This window comes from Canis lupus, chromosome 22, assembly GCF_048164855.1.
Source record: "Canis lupus baileyi chromosome 22, mCanLup2.hap1, whole genome shotgun sequence".
NCBI lineage: Eukaryota > Metazoa > Chordata > Mammalia > Carnivora > Canidae > Canis > Canis lupus.
This window is the reverse complement of record NC_132859.1, coordinates 16,040,632-16,062,036: the sequence shown is the minus strand read 5'-3', so window position 1 is coordinate 16,062,036 and position 21,405 is coordinate 16,040,632. Positions and strand designations below refer to the sequence as shown.

Below are 21,405 nucleotides of genomic sequence, written 5' to 3'. Positions count from 1 at the left end.
CAGCCATACCTGGGGCCTACACCGACCTCAGCTCTGTGACCTGGAGCAGGTAATAACCTCTCTGATTCTGATTCTCTTTCCCCTCCTCCTCCCTTTTCTCCCCCTCTCCTCCCCCCCTCTTCCTTTTTAATTTTACAAACTGGAATAAAACACCTATCTCCAGATTTTCTATGACGTTTGGCTAATATTCACCTGGGTGGAGATACAGAGCTCGGTTCCTGGCACAGAGCACATATAAGATCATGTTACCCCTTCTCCCCACAGTGTCGGGAGACTGTTCCTCTTTGGAACAGCTGGCCACACCTGGACTAGAGGCAAGAAGACACCTGGTTGCCCAAAGAGTGAGGACCCCCTTAAACTATGCACACTAGGCCCCTCACCCAAGCCCCAGCAGTGTGGCTGGGATGATGTCAGACCCGGGTTGGGGCATCTCAGGGTAGATGCCCTCCTCCAACACCATCTCCTGGGCCATTTTATAGGTGACACAACTGAGACCCAGAGTCAATATAATTTGACTACAGCAGCGAGTTTGTGGCAAACCTAGAATGTGAGTCCTGGCCTCTGGGCTCCGAGTCTGTGTTTTATCCCCCAGCAGCCTAGAGCTAAACTCTCTGCTGTCCTGGTGCTCACACAGTCCTCTGCACCATGAATTATCTTTCTGGACATCTACACATGGTCTCCCCGACAAGATAGGGAGAGAATGTGTCTCAACTTTTCAGTACTTCCCAAGGCACTCACTCCAGGGCTTACTTGCAGTCAGGGTTCAAGAAATAAATATCCATCAATGGAGAAAAAGAAGATGTTTTCACGGTCTTATAATTTTAATGCAGAAAAATAGTTATACTACACATTAACCCAGCTGAGGGGGAGAAATGCATTAATTTCACATCATGTTCAGCTCTTTACGAAGTTAGCTTTTTCAGGCTCCACGGGGATTCTGGAACTCACATAGATTCACCCCCACTGTTATGAGAGAAAATTGCAACTGAGTGGTGCCCCTCTCCCCACAGGGAAGTGGTGGGGGGAGAGAAAGAACGGAGGGCTGGGGTGGGAAGCTGGCCGCAGCAACGTGGCGTATTTAAGCCAGGACAGGACAGAGCAGTGCTGCTTACATTGAGTGAGCAAACAAATTACCTTCCCAGGCACCCTGGTTAAAAAATAAATAAATAAATAAATAAATAAATAAATAAATAAATAAATAAATAAATAAGCAAACACAATGCAGATTCTGATTCAGGAAGGCCTGGTGGGACCTGGGAGTCTGTATTTTTAGCAAGTTCCTCTCAATGTTCATGCTTCTGGTTTCAGGCACAAAACACTGTGAAAGCTTTGGCCTTTTTCTCTTTGCTCTGCACTCATTTATCTGTAGGCCGTGGGCAAAATCTTTATTCTCGCACTGGGCAGAGGGCAAGTGGGGAGAGCTGCTAGGAAAAGCAGCAAACTGGGAATCAGCCAGCACTCCCTACACCATGACTCCCCTTTTTTCCGCCAGATACACTTGATGGTTGACATTTCTATGTGTGAACCACTTTAATTTTACCATCCATGAAATGAGCATGTTGCTCTGGGTCTCCAGAGGCCTCTTCTTCTAGTTTGACAATTTTTTTGTTTGGAGGAAATGGCCCGGAGGTTTTGGGGTTTGCAAATTGGGTCCAGGAGAAACTCTGTCTTCGGCCTGGAAATTCTCAGGGTCCCCATCCGCTGTCTTCCATCCTTCCACAGGGGAAATTTGTGCATTCAAGATCCACGGCCAGGAGCTGCCCTTTGAGGCGGTGGTGCTCAACAAGACGTCAGGAGAGGGCCGGCTGCGAGCCAAGAGCCCCATCGACTGTGAGCTGCAGAAGGAGTACACGTTCATCATCCAGGCCTATGACTGTGGCGCAGGGCCCCGGGAGACAGCCTGGAAGAAGTCGCACAAGTGAGTGGCCTGACAGGGCTCCCTGCTACCCCACCCCCCGTGGGGACCACACACTGCTCTTCAGGCCAGCATACCCAGGGGTCACACCGGGGTGCTCAACCACTGGCTGGTTCTCCAAGGCTCCACCTGTAATCCTCTGCCCCTCAGCTTCGCAGGAAGGCATTCCTCTGCCACCAGCAGGCTTGTGTTCAGGTGTCATCCAGGTGTCACTTCTGAAAAGCCTCCCCTGAGCCAGCCCTTCCCTGCACACCTGATTGGGGCCCTTCTCTGGGTTTCTGATGTGCCACATGCTTGTCTCTGTCATGGCACTTTTTAGTTTGAGTTCTGTCTCCCTATGGAGTTGGGCTCTGAGCCTAACATGGTGTCAGAGTGGTTAAGTTCTCACTGAACAGAAGAGGAATGAATAAGGAAAAGGGGAGGTGATCTCGAGGGAATCATTGCCCAGAGCTGGGTAGCAGGGAAGGCCGGAGAAAGGGCGGATTCATCTCAGGACCAGGGAAGGGACAGGTGGAGGCATCTCCAGTGGGCAGGCAGACAGAAAGCTCAGATGACAACTGTCCTGACTGGCTGTGGTTTCTCTGCTCCCTGGGCCCTGGGGTCAGTGCCTATGGGAGGCGTGGGAGGACGGCGTCATCCTCCCTTCACCGCCATCTCTTCCTTCCTGTGTGCGGTCCCAGGGCCGTGGTCCACATCCAGGTGAAGGACGTCAATGAGTTTGCTCCCACCTTCAAAGAGCCAGCCTACAAGGCAGTCGTGACAGAGGGGAAGATCTACGACAGCATCCTGCAGGTGGAGGCCGTCGACGAGGACTGCTCCCCCCAGTACAGCCAGATTTGCAACTATGAAATCGTCACAACTGACGTGCCTTTTGCCATTGACAGAAATGGTGAGTGTCCCGAGAGGACCCTGGTGGGAGGCAGGGAAACAACTCCACCACCCCCTCTCAGAAGGCCAGGTGGGGCTCCAAATGTCCATGGCAGGTGACAATTTCCTTGCCATCCATGACGTAGGCTCCATAACCCAGAACTCAGTCCCACACTAGAGGGGATGGCCTCACATTATCAGCAGCACATAGCCAGGTCTACAATACCCCCAAAACAGCTTGGAAACCTACTCAATGAATACAATCCATAGAACTCATAATGCCACACATCTGGATACTGAAGACAGGATGGTTTTCTGGTAGAATTTTCTAATTGCCATACCATCAACTCGGCCATATCTGGGTCCCTTTCCTATATCACAAGTTGTGACACTAATCCTCACCCCAGTCATCTGCTTCCTGCTCTCAAACCAAACAAACAGACAAAGCTAAGAGAGGAGGTGGAGATTTTTGGGAACACCTTCTAAGATTTTTGGGAACACCTTCTAAGCTTAGATTAATTTAGGAATCTTTAATGGGCTTGCCAGAGTCTTTGGGAATTTCTGCCACCCCATGGAGGATTGTGGCAGTATGCCAATAAAACTTTATTTATGGGCACTAATATTTGAATTTCCTGTGATTTTCATGTGGTCCAGAATATTATCTGTCTTTTGATTTTTTCCAGTCACTTAAGATGCACAAATCATTTTTTAGCTCACAGGAGTGCAGAAACAGGTAGTCAACTAGATTTGGCTTGTGGGCTATACTTTGCCGACCACCACTCCCCAATTCCAAATGAACTTACTGAACTGAAAACAGTCCTATAAAGCCACATGTCTAATTCCCCATCATCATTAATAAAAAGCTTGTTGTAGTGTAAGCACCACAGTCAGAGGCCCAATCGACTCAGCCCACTTTAAATGCAATTTTGAATAACTCCATATTAATCAAACGATCATTATTTGCCAAGTATATTATTTAATTGCATGAGTATGTGGGATATATATATATATATATATATCATCCCCACTTTGTTTCAAATAGGATCATATAGTAGTGCATAAAGATGCAAATGTTGCAAAACCTGAAGTTCATCTACTCCGTAAATATTCATTGAGCGCCAAGCATGATGCTGGAAACTGGGAATGGAGACAGAGTGGAACTCAAAACAGACATGGGCCTGCCCACATGGAGCTTACCATCCAGTGGAAAGAAAGTCAAAATAAAAAATAGAGACCCAGGTGGCATCCAGGGCGAGGGTGGTGCATAAAGCATACCACGAGCCAGGGTTAGGCAGTGGATTCACTCAGAGCCTCGTAATAGCCAAGGCCTAGAGAGAAGTACCATCAGTCACCTGCTTGTGTATCATCATGGCTCCCAGTGCTCCTTGATGTTGAGACCAGGGAGAAACTTATCCTGTGACCCAGGCTTCTGTATCCTGAGAACTGCAGCAGGTTCCGTAAGGGATGGGAGCCAAGGAGACACCCTCGTCCCTGACCTCCAGCGGTTTATGATCTGCCTTGGAGGATGAAATCAACGTTCATGAAACAGACAAAATAGTAGTAAGGCAGTTTCCTTGTAGAATGATAAAACCTGTGGAAATGACAGCTACAAACCTGGACAGTGCTAAATGCTCACCGTGTGGAACACAGATCAGTGCATCAGTGCACAAGAAGGCAAAGGAGAAATTAGTGGACTTTAAAGATTGGTTCAGGGCTAAGAAGTAGGTAATTTCAAGTAGTAGAGCCTGTCAGAACTGCTTCCTGATAGCTTTTCCTACAGGCCCTATTTAGTGGCTGGCTTGTCCCCAACACACAGACACATGTCTCACACACATTAAATACACACACAGGTGCATGCACGTGCACACACGGGCATTCGTGCATGCACACACACCACTCCATAAAATACAAAACAACTGCTTTGTCTTTTTCTGTTCCCCTATAATCAACTGTGTGGTCCCTGTCCACCAAAGCTTTGGAATTTGGGGAGTGATGAGTCCTTGGTGAAGAGCAAGACTCGACAAGCGGAGGTATCAGTGATGAGTGGTCAAGCTCCACTTGACCTCCTGCCTTCGTTCTGGAGAGTCACAGCCCAATGGGAGATGAGATGCATATCCTTTCATCTGAGGGTAAACTGCCCCAGTCATGAAGATAATTACTCACCTTGATGAGCCATTTCACTAACATATGCCAATTTATTTCCCTAGCTGTCTCATTAAAAGTGAGTAATGGTCCTTTGCCAAGCCTCTGCCTCCAACATTGGTTTACAACATTAGATGAAGAGGAGAGTGGGCACTCCCAGGGAGTGTGGGCCCCCGACAGTGAGGTTTACAAAAGCAGTCCTCCAAGTAATGAAGGCAGGACCCAGGGGCAGACACAGAAGCGGCTGCTCCCATTCTAATGAGCTTCCCAGTTGGCCCTTATCCATCACTTCTCCCAGCGACCTTCCAGGCTCCTTGAAGAAGTTCTTTGCATGCACATCAGAGAAAGTACTGCTGAGTTTGGGGTTCCCTCATTGAAGCCCCGTCACTGCAGGTAGATGGCTCCTGGCCCCTCCAACCTGCCAGGCTCTTTGTCTGTGGGGGGGAAAGAAGGGAAGCAGGACAGCAGAGGGGATAGAAGACATTAGGTGCATTCAGCTTGACCTGTCATAGCCCCAGACTCAACCTTTTCCTACCAGAGGTCGTAGGCTTCCCTCTGTTTGAATTCCTTCCCTGTGAAATCGGGGCAGCCACCGCCCCTGCCTTCTTGTGGGGTTGTGAGACCTCAGGAAAGCCACCCCAGGGAGGATGTTCACAGGGTACCTGGCAGCTAGGGAATGCTCCATTCATGGTGCCGCAATCATCAAATATTTACCTGGGTGATTGGGACATGAAGGTTATTCCAGGCTGAAATTATGAGCAAGTGACTGAGTTGGTGACATCTACTCCCTCTCAGAAAGTTCTGGATTCACTTCAGATGGCTCCCCGCTCCCCATCTCCTGGGACTTGGCTGGTCTCTATGAGATCAGTAGGGCCTAGGTTCTCATTCCCATTGAATGGATGGAAAAACTGAATCCTAAAGTATAAAGAGCTTGCCTAACAGCACCTGTCACCCTGGTAGCAGAATTGGGAGTGGAGCCCAGATCCCCTGAGCATCAGCCCTTACACCTTCCCACCAGTGATGTTATCACAGAATCCTCAGTGATGTCTGACAGGAATGCATGGCTAGGTTTTTTTAGTTCAAAACTACAAAGTTGCATCTGAATCCTGCATCCTTTACTTTGTGTGTGTGTGTGTGTGTGTGTGTGTGTGTGTGTGTGTGAGAGAGAGAGAGAGAGAGAGAGACAGACAGAGAGAGATCTTTGACAAGTTATGTAACCTTGCCTCAGATCCTTGCAGGTAAAAATGGGAATTAAATACCTATGCTAAGTACTGTGCCTGTGTGAGCGGTGGATGTGCTACCAGCTAGGTGCTCACCAGAGTATCAGCACAAACCAAGCTCTCAGCCACATTCAGGGATGACCAGAGGGAGCAGCCGGGGTCTCCATGACACCCAGTCATCCCTCGGCAGACATTTCTTCTTTTCCAGCAATTGTGTGGTCCCCAGGCAGCCTGTCTTTGGCAGCAGGCTGCCCTGGTGAGTAATGGGACTCTGCTGCCTCTGGGCAAAGTGTGCCCTGGAGTCTGCTTATTTTAAAGTAAATGAAAACATTTCTTTTTCATCTGAATAGAAAAGTAACACATGCCCGTTGTAATTTAGAAACCATAGAAAAGTGTGAAGAAGGAAATAAATCACCTGTAATCCCACCAAAGATAGCCATTATTAACATTCCACCAATACTTTTTCAATGAAATTTTTTAACAAAAGTAAGACCACACTTTCCTTGTTTCTCTTTATCTTCCCCCTTTCACTTAACATTCAGTTGTACGGATTTTTTCGACCCTTAAAAATGCTTCATAATTACCACTTTTAGTGCTAAAAACATTCCATCTGATGCATAGACGCCTTTACTTAGGTCTTCCCTTAATATCAGGCAGCCGGTTTTTAAATTATTTTTCACTGAAAGAAATAATGCTTAGGCGAACATATTTGCACTTGTATCTACAATTTTTATCATTTGCCCGGGAATCAGTTTTTCAGATGTGGAATTGCATGCCCAAAAGGCATGAGCAGTTGCAAAGTGACTAGTGTTTGTATGACTTTCCAAAAGCGTTATTCCCATTTAAATTCCATTGGAAGGAGGGTGCAGGTCAGCATGCTTGTCTCATTGTACCTCCACCCTGCCTCAGTTTTTAAAATACCTTCACTCATATGCAAGGGAGGTACTGATTGTTCTTTGAGAGTTAGCTTCCACATTTCTCTGGACCAGAGAAATAGGCCCAGGAACTCCTACTCACCTGGGCTAACTGTGGACTCAGGTCTCCTCCGAAGGCACTATTAGGAGAAATCATTCAAATGTGGGAAAATAATGCAGTTGTAACAGGAGCAAAAATGGGTGGCTTTTTGAGCTTCCAAAAATGTTTAGATGTGTGTCTTATCTGAACAGGACTCTCCCCAGCACCGTAATTGGTCACAACATTATACACTTATATTTGACCTAAGGCTTCAAATTCCAGGCAGTGAAACCCACTCTCACATGCATGAAGTCAGTGGTGGCGGAGGAAGTACTTTAGCTTCTCAGACAGCTTCATCAGGACTTGCTAGGACGTGGCGGCGGCTCACCAGGCCAAGGACTGCCGCCTGTGTGTTTATTTTTCTACCGCGGTCAATAGTGTTGGGTCTGCTTAATGTCACACGGCTTGTAAGCCCTGAGCCTTCCTCTTTCGAAAGGCATATCTTTTGAGAGCTATTTAACTTTAAAGAAAGGGAAAGTCAAAACTTTTTGTTCAAAATTCAATTTGATGTTGCTGAAACATACTTCCCGTGGTTATATCGCGGTGCTTCCACCTGCAAGAATTCCTCCCCTGTGAGGTCTCTAACCACAAACTAGGCTGCTAACAGAACCCACAGGGAACCTTACCAACCCAGCACTGAGATGCTCTAGCCCTGGGGGGTCCTGAGCTGAGATGTAGCTAACATTGGGGGGTGCGGGGGGGAGTGAAAGGGATTCTGAACACCAGGCCCAAGGCCAAAAACACATCAAACCCATTTTCAGAGATTTTTGATTGGCTTTGTTAAACTACATTTTACTTCAATTCAGTGGCTGTGGCTACATTTTTTAGAAAGCAGTATGGAGCAGACAGCGGGATAAATGGTCCTAATTCTGGATCCCACGTCTTGGGCAGCTTTGTAGGAACTCTGCTTCCCACCTTACAGCCACGGCTCCCACAAGAGGAGCCCTGCCCATGCCTGGCACTGAGGACTGTTTTACTAGTGGTGCATGATCAGAGGTCAACTCTCCTGAGCTTTAAGACATTTTGTGGCTTTGGTAACTCCCCAGGCTTTCTTGCCTTCGTCCCTGTTGCCTCAGTTCATGGGAGCCATAGATATCCAATGAAATGGAAGAAAGCTCATTAGGGTGTTTTTCCCTTAGTTTTGATGAAATGTAAAAATATACTTGAGTCAGCCATTCCATGTTTGCTTATTAGTGTGTTGGTTTGTTTTTAAATTTCCATTTTCTTAATTTCACTTCTGCTGAAGGATAATGATAACATTGGAGTTGTAATTTGCTGTCAGCTCCACTATCAGAAAAAAGGCAAGAATGAAATTATCCCCCGCAAAGGAAGACTTCACTCCCTTGGAATAAAAAACCAGGAAGTATTAAAGGCACGCTGGGCCTTTCTTCGTTCCTTAGAACCAAAACTGTGTTTCAGCAAAAATGGTCTATCAGAATTTTGCTCATTAATTATCAAATACACATTTCTGAATTATAGTATCAACCCACGGGAACAAAAACTCACAAATGGTCCAGAAAAATGGTTCAGTCGCTCTTGGAGAAGAAAAATGTCTTTGCCACCAGGGCAAGGAATCCGTTATTCTGTATAGCTTTCAGAAGGGAGGTCACACGTTTTCTTATTGATTTTACTTCCTATTTGGTAGCAAAATAATGTGAGAAGAGGCAGTGAACATTCCTGGCAACAAGCCCAGATGTTGAAAAATATGTGTCAGGACATTTCTGAATCCCATCTTTTTCCCAGAGATTTCATGGCAGATGAGCATTGGTGCCCTACATCAACGAGGACACGACCACATGGGCACACTTGAGGAGGGAATTTTCTGACAACCCATTACTAACAAACACACCAATTGGGTTCTGGACGTGTGCTTGGAATTCCCCAGTAGTCCTGTCTCACAGTCGGGTGCCTCCAGCCAGTGGTTCCTGGGACTCTGCCGCCAAGGCACAAGCAGACCACGTGTGAAAGCCATGCCCCCTGTTTGCCCTTATTTGTACAAGATGGTAAGGAAACGGGTCATTCCATTCTAGTGAAGGTTAGAGGAGTGGAGGAGGGATTTTTAAAGAACTGCACCAAATTCTACCTCTGAAACTAGCAATACAGTATAAGTTAACAAAAATTAATTTAAAGGAAAAAATAAAAGAACTGCAGTGTGGTTGACTGGATCTGAAACAATTTTGAATCTCCCTGTGTCCTCAGGCAACATTAGAAATACTGAGAAGCTGAGCTATGACAAGCAACGCCAGTACGAGATCCTGGTGACCGCCTATGACTGTGGACAGAAGCCGGCCGCTCAGGACACGCTGGTGCAGGTGGATGTGAAGCCAGTTTGCAAGCCTGGCTGGCAAGGTGGGCCATCTCTTGTTGATCCTGTTGAGTGAAGGCAGCTTAGCCTGGTGTATAGAAGGTGCTAGATCTGTTCCTAAAAATCATCACAACAAGTAGCTAGAGGAATTTTTTTAAGCGTGGTCACTCTGCTGCAAAAAAGTAGAGTAGCTTGTTGATTCTTACAACTCCTGGGTGACATATTACCACTATTTTACAGCTTGAGAACATCTGAGGCAACTCATCTAATGTCACGTGCCCCATTTTGTCCAGTGCACCCTTTCTAAAATCTCATGACACTTTGGGATCAATAGTAATTATCGCACAGTGCTCAGGAGAAAGTGCCAGCAAGCCTATTCACTTTATCTAAGGGAACGAGTCTAGCTGTTATGCCTCAAGTTTGAATCATCATTCAGTACCTGGGGAAGGTTGGCCTGTTTTTTAGACTGGCACAGAAGGTGTACAAGCAGAGGTTAGAGTCCCAGAATCCAGCCTTTGGATCAAGGCGTTTCTCAAATGTTGGTTCTTGGAATGGAAAGACAATGGCCCGAGATGGAGGTGGATTTTTGTTGTGGTTTGATGTTTGGTGTGCAAAGACAGAGCAAAGGTGCAGGTTACACTGAGGTGACAGAGGTGTAGCGCTGACTTAAGAGAAATAAAGGGCTCAGGGCCAGAGGCATAGATGGATCTCGCCAAGAATTGGATGGTTTCTGGAATAACAGTAGCTCTAGGGCTGGCACCAATGTTCCAGTGACTGGGCAGGGATGCTGGAGGTATCTCTGTGCCACCGTTTTGGTGGCTCAGCCACTGCTGTTTCTGCTTCCTGTGTTGCTGCTTGCAGATTGCTGCCCACTCAAAACTTTAGGGTGTTTCATGGAGTCTCCACTTTGTAGCTTTATCAACTGTCTTTTCTCCATGTGTCTTGAAGCTTCAAGTCCCTGCTACAGTCTACCTGGTTCTCTCTCTCTCTCTCTCTTTCTACTTCATTCTTAAATTTCCCTAGAGAGAGTGTCATTAGCCATGTTAAGCATCTGTATTTCTGTTGGATAGACCAATGCCCGGAAACCACATAGGTCACAGTTAGACTTGGAATTGCTGCCTGTTGGTCAAGCGTTCATTCTCATGGTGCACAGCAAGGACACCTGAGGACCCACCTGGGGTCATTCCTCTCAGAGAGCAGTGCTCCAAGGGTTCCTCCCCCATACTACTTTATCACTCTTAATCTTTCAACTAGAAAAATGGGAGGTGGTAATTAAACCCACCTCTGGAGAAAGCCAGAGTCATTTGCCTTTGAACAAAGTAGACACGATGAAATGCCCAGTGGAGGAGTCACAGGTAAGACAGATGAGACATAAATAACAAAGTAGAGCCATCTTTGTGTCGCCTGTTCAGGATCAAGCCAGAGACAGACAAAAAGGAACAACCCAGAGTGGAAAATTACATGTCACCAACCTCAGGGAGCCTGGGCTCTGGTTGTTATAATTCACTAAACCTCAAGGAACCTGAGGGCAGGATTCTGTCTCTTGTTCACAGCTGAATTTCTCAGACTTAGTGCAGATCTGACTCCAGTGACAGGTGCTCAAGAGACAGCCATTGAATGAATGAATGAATGAATGAAAGAAAGAAAAGCTATTTGAGTAAAGAAGAACTCAGCTTGTTTTGTTTTAACTTATAAGGACTAAGCCAGTAAAAGTGTAGCTTTTGAAAAAGCAAGCCTGGAAAGAATATAAAAGCCTTCTAAGCAGAGAACATGCTCATAATGGGATTTTCAGTGGGGAAAGTAAAACACAAAGCTGTATCTGGAGAACGATCTCAATGTTTTGTGTCTTTGATAAATGAGACACCTACAGATTTGGGATTACATTTTTGTACCTATATTTAAATGCAATTTCCTAACCGAGTTTGTACTTGCTTCAGTGTTAAATGTATGCACAGAAACTCATGTTAATAATGTTGAGTTCTGTGTGTGTGCAGAATGTGTGGAGCCCCTAACCGTCTGGTGCACAGTCCTATTTGTAGCCAGACAGTGAGCTCCTGGAGGCAGAGGTCCTGCCCATTTGCTGTGTCTCCAGTGCCCAGCACAGGGCCAGGCACCTGGATGCAGGTGCTGGATGGATGAATAAATGGTGAAAAACATACCTCTCTGTGGAAGGAAGAAAAGGGGAAGCAGCAACTCCCTGTATCCGTTCGCTGTGTCAGACAAAACCATTTAAGCATGTGTAAATCAGAATCAACTAGTTTATGGTGGCTTCCCTGCCTAGTTAGCCAGCCTTGTTGGCAGAAGGTGACACTGGATTCTGCATCGTGCCCCTCCTCCCTCCAGCTTAGCCCCTCTAGAAGCTGCTAGGTCTCTCTCCCTAGCCGTCATCCCAACAGGCTCTCAGATCGTTGGCAGGTCTTCCAGGTTCTCTGATGCGTGTGGCAGGGCTCTAACTGCTTCCCAGCAATTCCTGTGCCAACCCCCAGACCTGGAGAGCAAGCCTCTCCTTCCAGCAGACTGGCCCACTTTATTCCTCCACTTGGGCAGCCCTCATCTCCAGCTGACCCATCTTGGGGCCTGTCCTCTCTTCTGCCCCAGGTCGGGGCCGCAACCTCGTAGTTGGAAGTGTGCCTTTCTCTAGGGAAGAGCAAACCACCGCTGGCCCCTCGTATGTGTCCCTCGTCCAATCCCCTCTCCCAGCCTCCCAGAGCAAACTGGAGAAGGCCATAGTTCCCTGGCCACAGATGAAAGAGGCCACCCCTCACTCTGAGAGGTGGTCAGGCCCCTAGGGGAAAGGGCAGGCAGCCTTGAAGGTGAAGCGTATCCTATATAGAATGGGAGAGGAGCACAGAGAGGGAAGGCCATTCAAGGCACTGGTGAAGAGTGTAAGAAAGCCAGTCTGGCTTGCATAGGTGGTTGGGACTGTGGAGAAGTGGGAAACAAGGCGGGAGAGGCCAGAGTTAGGGTGGGGCTGGCAGTCAAGATGTTGAGTGCCTGGTTCAGGAGCTGCAACGATCCCAAGCCCCCCAGACCCAGCCACGAGTAAGGGGTCTGCAGGCATGTGCCAGGGATAACTGCCCCAGAGAACAGAAGCTCCTCCCTGAGCTGATTTCCCCCAAACGACAAGAGTCACCAAGCAAACACAGTGTGGCAGTTCAAATTCTTGTACCTGTTCTTAGTCATTTCCCTCCAGGCAGGAGGGGATTGCAGCACAGCGCAAGCAATCCATCATGCTCAGGAGCCTCCGTCAGCTTCTCCCAGGAGCTGTCCTGGAGGAGTAAGGGCCTGCTCACAGCTAGAGCCTCCCCTTCCTTCCCAGGCCGAGGAGGGACTGCTCCCAGACTACTGAGGTACCCCAGGGCGTGCCCTGTTTTCCATCACATCAACCCCTTTCAAGAGTGTGGGGCTGCAGCTTTCCCAGCATGTAGCTGGCCTTAACCCAGCTCTGCACAAGGGCATTGCAGACCCCGGCTCTGTTGCCACCTGCCTCTCAGACCCTGGCCCAGGCATTGGCTCCTGTGGCTGTAGTTTTCCATTCTCTGTCTTTTTCTGTGGCTGGGCCTTGTCTTCCCAGAAACGATACGAGTTTTGGTCTCTCTCTCGTATCCTGAGATTGTAATTCTAAATAGGTGGTAGGGGTCAGCTCACTGTACATGGGGAGGTGGAGCTTTTTGCCCAAGGGAATGTCACTCCCATTCTCAGCTGCCCAGAGAAGATGGTCATCCAAGCACCCACTAGACCTGTGGGAACGGAAGGGAGAACTAAATCTCTGTGCTTTGTCCTGAGCTTTGAGATCTCATGGTATCTCTCTAGCAGCTCTTACTCATCAAGATAGAAGATTCTTTTTTTTTTTTTTTTTTTTAAGATAGAAGATTCTATTAGGAAGCAGGAAAAATTCTACATGCTAAGGACTGACTTGTGCCCTGCCTCTCATGCCAGACATCTGTCGTCATCTTAGTGTCTGTTTTCCTCTTGCCAAGCAGTCATACTTGCCCAAGCCCGGCTGTGTGGGTGCTAAGGACTTCAGGGAAGAGTCCACATCTGTTCAGGATCAGAGCACCACAGAGGATGTAGTGCCTTCAGAGGCCATCAGGGGGATAGAGGCAGCAGCCCCAGGGGGAGCTGACCCTGCAGACCCCTCCTTCTAGGGGCCCCAGACTGTGCCTTAGACAATCCTGTGTAATTTGGTTGCTGGTTTGGGTTTTGTTTTGTTTGTTTAGTTGTTATGTCGAGAAACACATCTCCTCTTGATGCCTTCTTTTATTGTCCTTTAAAATCCCATCGCCCATCTCCTTCTATGTTGCAAGCTGAAACCATTGTCTTCATAACACTTACTCAGTGTATTTTCCCTTTTATTATAGTAAGTCCAATTTTTGTATCTGTTACCTGCTCCTGCCAGTCGAGACCCAAAGTTCAGTATTTCATGTCCCTTTATGTGAAACAGTTTCCCTCTGAGAGAGCCGCTGCTGAGTGCCCTGGTGGCCCTTCCCCATTTCTTTCCCAGACACGGTGCTGACCAGACATGCAGCTGTTCTGGATTCAAAGTTCCCATGTCAGATGAGGTTTGCAGACTCCGGCCCCCACGGGACCTCATCTCTCCTCGCCCCCCTCATCACTGAGCACGATCCCACTGGGGTCAATGACCCCTCGCCCAGCACCTGTCCACCCAGCACTGCCGGTTCCTAGACCTCCTCTCACGGGCCCAATTCTTGCAGCTTTTATCTTCACAGCAAGGTGCCCTATCTCAGATGGAAAGAAAAAGAAATGCAGCCATATAATGAACCACTTTTTCTCTGTTCCCTGGGCTTGAATAATTCTCCAGGTGCATCAGACAGTCTCGGTGTTTCCACCATTCTGCAAATCAGGCCGCCATCAGGCAGACAGGGTGGTATCTGATAGAGCAGGGCTTCTCAGGCCCAAGTGTGCACAGGAGCACCTGGGAACCAGGGTAAAATGCAGATTCTGATTTCATGAGTCTGAGGAGGCCCTGGATGTTGCTGGTCCACGGCCTTCACTTTGAACAAAGAAGGTCACTCAGAAAATATTCACTGAACACCTAGAGTGTGTCTCGGACTTCTGTGTTGAAAGGACAGCAGCATGAAAGCTGCTTGGTGGAGATTAATTCTCCTGTAGTTATTTGCATTGCGAGATAACGGGCATTGACACGCATGCCACGTGGCTGCGGGGACATTGCCCAGTGAATCTGCTTACCCTTTCCCGAGGCCCGCTGTGTGCCGAAGGCCAGGGAGACAAAGACAGACACGACCTCCCAGGGCTCGTAGCGCAGAAGGAGACGAGGACAATGCTAAGGACAAAAGCTCTGCCAGAGGAGGCTTTGGGGACGCAGAGGAGAGACACTTAACTTTGGTGGGGCCCTGGGGAGATGTGCCTGGGCTGAATCTTGAAGGATAATCATTTGTGTACAGAGAAGACTATTCCGGACTAGAGAATGGATATCAAAAAGGTGGGAAATAGCAAATTGTGACCAGGGAATGTGGGAGAAGGCTGGATGGGCTGGTGGGGATCAGGTCACAGAGGAAGGGCCTCCTGTGTTACCCCAAAGGCACTGGGGAGCACAGAAGCTTTCATGACCCGTGTGGTGAGGGGGATCTTAGGGAAGAAGGACTCCTTGGCCAACCACATGGATGGTGGCTGAGATACAGAGACTGGGACAGGGAGACCAGCTGAAAAGGATGATTAACCCTGAGTGCTCTTTTAAATGGAGCACTTTGGGAAAAGTATCTAAAGTCATATATTTATTCAAAAGCGAATTCAAAGTACTGGACTGCAAAGGAAGTTATATTTTCAGGCAAATCCCATGAGACCCCACAGGCAAGGGGACAAGACTGGCTGCCAAGCATGTCTGAGATAGAAAAGACCAATGCTAAGCTTTGTCAAGCATATGTCCCTGTCCACTTGCCCACCGCCCTGCCAAGGAAAAAAAAAATATTCCAGGGCCCAGCGGTCAGCTGGCTTCACTCTACCCCTTCCAAAATCAGATCAGTTATTGATCAAGAACACTGAAGAGCTGGCTTAGGTTTTAGTACATAAAAGGCACTGATTTCAAATCATAGGGTGATAAGCCCAGAAGGTAGCCAGATTTGCTTAGAGACAGACAAGGCTCAGACGGTGAAGCTGTGTCCATCTGAGGATTGCACGATGGTGTCACCCTTAATGCAGGCCAATGCACAAGGGCATAGTAAGAATGACAGAAAGAAAGATGGCTCTTTGACCCCCGTTCTGTCCTCCACTGTACTGCCAATGTGTCTGAGATGCCACCATTAGGGTACCAATTTTTTTGTTGTTGTTCTAAAGGATAATTCCCCCCACCCCCCAAAATGTAAGTGCCTCCTGTAGGAATCACTGTTAAGCCAGTGGTCAGCAAAGTATAGCCCACAAGCCAAATCTAGTTGACAACCTGTTTTTGTACTACTGTGATCTAAGAAATGATTTGTGCATCTCGAATGGTTGGGAAAAAAATCAAAAGATGGATAATATTTTGGGCCACATGAAAAGCACATGAAATTCAAATTTCAGTGCCCATAAATAAAGTTTTATTGGCACCCTACCACACTCCTCCGTTTACCTATTACCTCATGGCTGCTGTCACACAATAACAGCAGACAGAGACCAGATGGCCCTCAGGGCCTCCACATTTGCTTTCTGGCCTTTCCACGGAAAGCTTGCTGACACCTGCATGAAGCTATTATCACCCATTGACACCTTAGCGAGAAGGAATTTATTAGAGTACCGTGGACAGCCTGGAAAGAATGCGACACCAAATAGACAAATTTAGACAGAGGCGAAAGAATACGAGAATCCAACGTAAGGTTTGCTGCCCAGAGGGCAGGAATGATAACCCTGTGAGATAAACAATTCTAGCCCATTTTACAGATGAGGAAAACTTCAGGTGAGAGAGCTTGAATGACTTATCTCACAACTGATAAATGGCAAAGATAAAATTCAAGTTTATATCAGCCTATCCCGAGGTCACTGTTAGGAGGAAGAAGGATAGAATAAGGAGGTTGGGAATTTCCAAAGGGACATGTAACCAGCTCTAAAAGGGCATCTCAAGAGACTGTTCAGAAGAAAAGCAACCGGGGGCACCTGGGTAGCTCAGTTGGTTAAGCATCTGCCTTCAGCTCAGATCATGATCTTAGGGTCCTGGGATGGAGTCCTGAGTCAGGGTCGTTGCTTAGCTGGGAGTCTGCTTCCCCCTCTCCCTCCACCATTCCCCCTGCTTGTGCGCTCTCTCTCTCTCTCTCTCTCTCTCTCTCTCTGTCAATAAATAAATAAAATCTTAAAAAAGAAGAAGAAGAGGTAGGAGAAGAAGAAGAAAATAAGCAACCTGCAGACCCTCAGGCACCACAGTTCACCTCTCAATCACCTTATCTACAAAATGGTGAGGAGACATACCTTGAAAGGGAGCCACAGTTCAATGACACATGTGGCACCTAAGGGGTGCTCCGCGGCTCATTGCCTCCTCTCCCCGCCCTGCCTCATGCACCCCTCCTGGATTGACGCCAGTCTGGTGCACTGTTGCCTTGAGATGACAGTTCATGGGAAAATAAACCCACGCTTGTGGACTGTCCATCTCTTGGATTCCTTTTACCTGAACCTAAAATTGCTTCTGGTGAACACATGGGCCAGAGAAACACAGCGTGAGCCTGAGATGTACATAAAGCTTCAAAGCCAAAGATGCCATGCCCAAGTGTGGCAGCTCACACCAGAGCAAGAGGGCCGCCTTCTCCCGTAAGAGACTCGAACATGAAAGTTATCCATCCACCCTTCTGTTCACCAGTACCAGGCTTTACTTGAAGTTCAACCCAGGGGTTCTGCTCCTTCACCCCCTAGGTATCCTCCATTTTCAGGCACCTTCTGTCCTCTTGACTTTTCCCTTTGCCATATTCTTTCCTATCCCTGTGCCCCCAATCTCCACAGCCCTCCTCTCCCCCTTCATTGCTCTGATATTCATCCTCTGATCCTTCTCCATCATTGGGGAAGGTTCTGGGGCCCAGAGGTGCAGGAATCAAGTATAAACCAGTGAGAGGGAGCCAGGTGGGAGCAAAAATGGCTCAGGTCAACCCTGAGCCCAGTCGTGATTGGCCATAGCCGTTGCTGAAGCCATTTTGCTGGCTGAGCCGGGGTTTCCTCAACCATTAATTGAGAAGCATAACCCTTGGCCTAATCATCTTACAGGACTGTAAGGAGGCCAAAAGAGCTCCTGTGTTTGGAAGTACTTTACAAAATTTATTTATTTATTTATTTACAAAATTTAGATTCCCATGCAAACTATATTATGATTAAAATTGGTAAAATAAATAAAAATAAAATAAATTAAAATAAAATTGGTAAAATAGGTACCATCATATAAAATGAATACACACACACACACGTACACATACACACTGAAATTCATAGAATTGGTAAGACTATGTGGCTTGAGCATCATGCTCTTGATTTTAGAGCTTTAGATTATTCCAAAGGGAGACAGGGAGGTGAGGTGTGTGGGAAGAGCACAGTCTGAATAGGTGGGCACAGGGAAGAGCACAGTCTGAATAGGTGGGCACACCAGCCTCAGTCCCTCCTGGCCTCTAAGCCATGGTGCATCCTCAAGAAAGTCACTCATGCCTACTTCGGCTTCTCCACATGGAAATGGAATAATGCCTTCCCCTGGGCCCAGATGGAAGGCTGCCTGTGGAATGCCATGCTCATGACCACCTACCTACACAGGTGGCCTAATGAACAGCAGTTCTTTTTACTTCCTTTTATTCTGATTTTCCTAAGTCACAATAGAGCACTTTCTCCCCAAATAATTGGAAAAGCCATCACTGAAGCCAAATTCCACTAAGTCTGGCAGTGTGACCCTGGGGCAGCTGCTCCTGGGTCTGCTCAGATCTGCCAGGCAAGCATCCGAGCTCCTGGCAGAGGGCCTCCAGGGGCACTCCTCCATGAGTAACGACCTGTTTTGACATCACTGACACAGCTGATCATTAAGGTGCTACAAATGGCTTCTGTACAGGATACTGATTTACCTACTCGGTGGTGTCTTAATGTGCTTAAAGACCTGCTAGATAAAAGCACGCCTGCATGAGCCTATTTCCACCTGGGCCTCCATGTGAGCATGAGTGGAAATGGGCCTCGGAGATTTCTGGGGCCCATCATCTCAGCCCTGAGGGAGGGGGGGGTGCAGGCGGACTGCACTCATCCCAAACACCGCTCGGTCAAAGTAATAGTCACCAGTGTGCAAGCATTTACTCTTTGTCAAAGCCTGTCTAATGGTGATGCGTTATTCCTAATTTACTCCTCACCACACCCTGAAAGCTGCTATTTTCCCACTTAGCAGACGAGAACACTGAAGTTAAGATGCTCACCATACAGCTAGTTGCCTCTAGGAGCTGCGTCAAGCCCAGTCCTATCTCTCTACAGACACAGAGCTCCTGCCCCTTCACCCACAATGTGTCTCAAAGCAGAGGAGAACACTGGCTGCCTTGTGAGATCATTGCAAACTATTTTGAGAAAAATTTGATAGTTGGAACCCCTTCCTTGATGTTGTAAGGAGAATATATAATTGGACATCAGGGCAGCCTCGAGAGAGGACTGTGACTTATAGAGTTGAGGGGTGGGCAGGGAGGTAACACTCCAACCACATAAGCCCACCTCAGGGTCCTGTCTTCATTCAAATAGCAAGGCCATCTCTCAGTTTTCTTAGATGACCTCTAGAGGACCGCAAAGGGCATGGGGCTTGCCCAAGGACACACAGATGCTGAGAGGGGGACCCATGGGTGGTATTGGGGATTCTAACTCAGAATCCCTGCTCTAACCCCTCTCTCTGCAGACCTGGGTCGGCCCCAGAGCCACATGCAATCAGCCTCTTCCACTGGTAGCTCTTTTAAATATTTGTAGCCTACTAGAATTTCTTCTTACAGGGAGTCAGCAGAGGGCACGGCTTCAGAGGGATGGCTCTGAAGCCAGAAAGAGCAGAGCATTTTTAAAAATATTTTATTTATTTATTCATGAGAGACACAGAGAGAGAGGCAGAGACACAGGCAGAGGGAGAAGCAGGCTCCATGCAGGGAGCCTCATGCGGGACTCGATCCCTGGACTCAGGACCACAACCTGAGCTGAAGCCAGATGCTCAACCACCGAGCCACCCACGCGTCCCAGGAGCAGAGCATTTGATGCAGGTCCTACTATGCCTTGACTCAGGGACATTAGGCAAGCCATTTAACTTTGCGAACCTTCAGATGTGGCATCTGCACAATCAGGCTCTAGGGACAGCCTCAGAGGGCTGACATAAGGTAAAATTGCTCCCCGCACACATAGGAATGGCTCGACGGTTCCAGCAAGGAGGTTCAGGGAGAGAAGAATTAGAAGCTACTAAAGTGAGTTTAGGAGGCAGGCCAGCCTTTGGCTGCCATTTTCTGACTGTGTGACCTTGGGTTGGTCTCTTGACATCTTAGCATCACTTATCTCATCAGTGAAATGGCCCCCCTCCTGCTCTGTTCCTCAGGTAGATGCCATGCAAGCCCATAACACACGTAAGAAGCCCAGCATTTGGCTCAGGGCCATTAAATGGTGGTTTTCTTCCTGCTGTCTGCATCACTGAGTGGGAGGACAGCCCGAGGCAGCCTAGGCACAGTATCATCGTGTGCAGGCCATCCAGCCACTTGGGCTCCAGTGATAAATGTGAGCCACGGCAGGCTGCCCCACCTCTTCTTGCCATACTTGTCCTTACCTCTAAAGTGGGCAGGATAGTGTCCCCTTCTCCCCACATCCACCTCACATGGTACTTGGTAGATAGAATGACAGCATGCATATCCCATCCCTTCACAGGCCATTACAGGGGTTTGCACCATTGACCTTCTCTAATCACAGAGAGGGCTAGCCCTGGTCCTACCATGACAGAGGAACTCTCAAAGCTTCCATTTAACTCAGGGAACTTTGCTCAGGGCTAACTCTGAGCAAACGGGGTGCCAGGGGGTGGTGAGTCCCTGGGGACCGTACGCTGGAGCAGTGGGGTGAGGGCAAGCAGGTGAACAGATCACAAATAGATCATTCCAATACAAGGAAGTCAGAGCAGTGGCCCCAAAGGCTATGAAAGCAGAGAGCAGGGGTGCCCAATGCTTCAGGAAGGCTTCTCTGGGGAGGGGGTCATGAGGCTGGGGTCTGAGGGGTCAATACAATTTCGCCAGGTGCCCTAGGGTGTGGGAAGGAGGCACTACTGGGAAGGAGCAGGGAGGAGTATCCCCGGGAGAGGTCGGTGCTTAAAAGCTGCACCTTTTAGGAACCTGTTTCCATCCCCTGTTCTGCTCAGCATCTCCTGCTTTATGGCTGACAGAGGATAAGAATTTCGGTCACACAAAAGGATTTGGAGAAAATTGAGCAGGGACAGATGAACTGGTGTTTGTTTTCATGATAAAAGTGAGATCTCCAGGGTAGATGGGGGATGAAGTAGACAGAGAGATTCTATAAGGCTGTAAGCATAACAACCAGAGTTCCCCCGGCCTCCCCAGTGAGACTCCTTTCTTCTCACTTCTCTGGGGGTGCCCGGCCAGCCTCAGCCCCTGTAGTTGGTGCCCTCGGCTGGAAGGCTGATGTCTGCTGGTCAGGTGGAGCAGGGCAAGACCTTACCTGCCTTACCATGGGAGCAGCAGGCATGGACAAGTGAGTGTGAGCAGAATGGTAAGTTCAGGGAAGCCTGTAGGGCCTGTAGATGCCTAATCAGACAATGGGCCAGTATGGGGGAACCTGTCTGGGACCTCTAGAAACTAGTACACTCTGAGGCGGGCTCACTTCTGATAATCTGGTTGGTGGAAGTCAATATTTAGAGTAAAATGTGACCTTATTTTCAGCCACAGTTGAAGACAAGTAGGTTGTTTGGTTATCCATGTTTCAGCAACGGCATTTTCTGGAGGCCAGAAGCCACTCTGCTTCTCCCA

The 21,405-nt window shown here is 48.1% G+C and overlaps 1 protein-coding gene across 2 annotated transcripts in view; it reads left to right on the top strand.

The window, feature by feature from the left end:
• The window catches only part of CLSTN2 (calsyntenin 2), a 613,123-nt gene that overhangs the window by 469,642 nt on the left and 122,076 nt on the right, over positions 1-21,405 (top strand). For both annotated transcript variants that reach the window (XM_072792507.1, XM_072792508.1), the window contains exons 3-5: positions 1,723-1,918; positions 2,596-2,804; positions 9,358-9,507. In XM_072792507.1, coding sequence (XP_072648608.1) covers positions 1,723-1,918; positions 2,596-2,804; positions 9,358-9,507 — 555 coding nt within the window. The remainder of the gene's footprint in view (positions 1-1,722; positions 1,919-2,595; positions 2,805-9,357; positions 9,508-21,405) is intronic.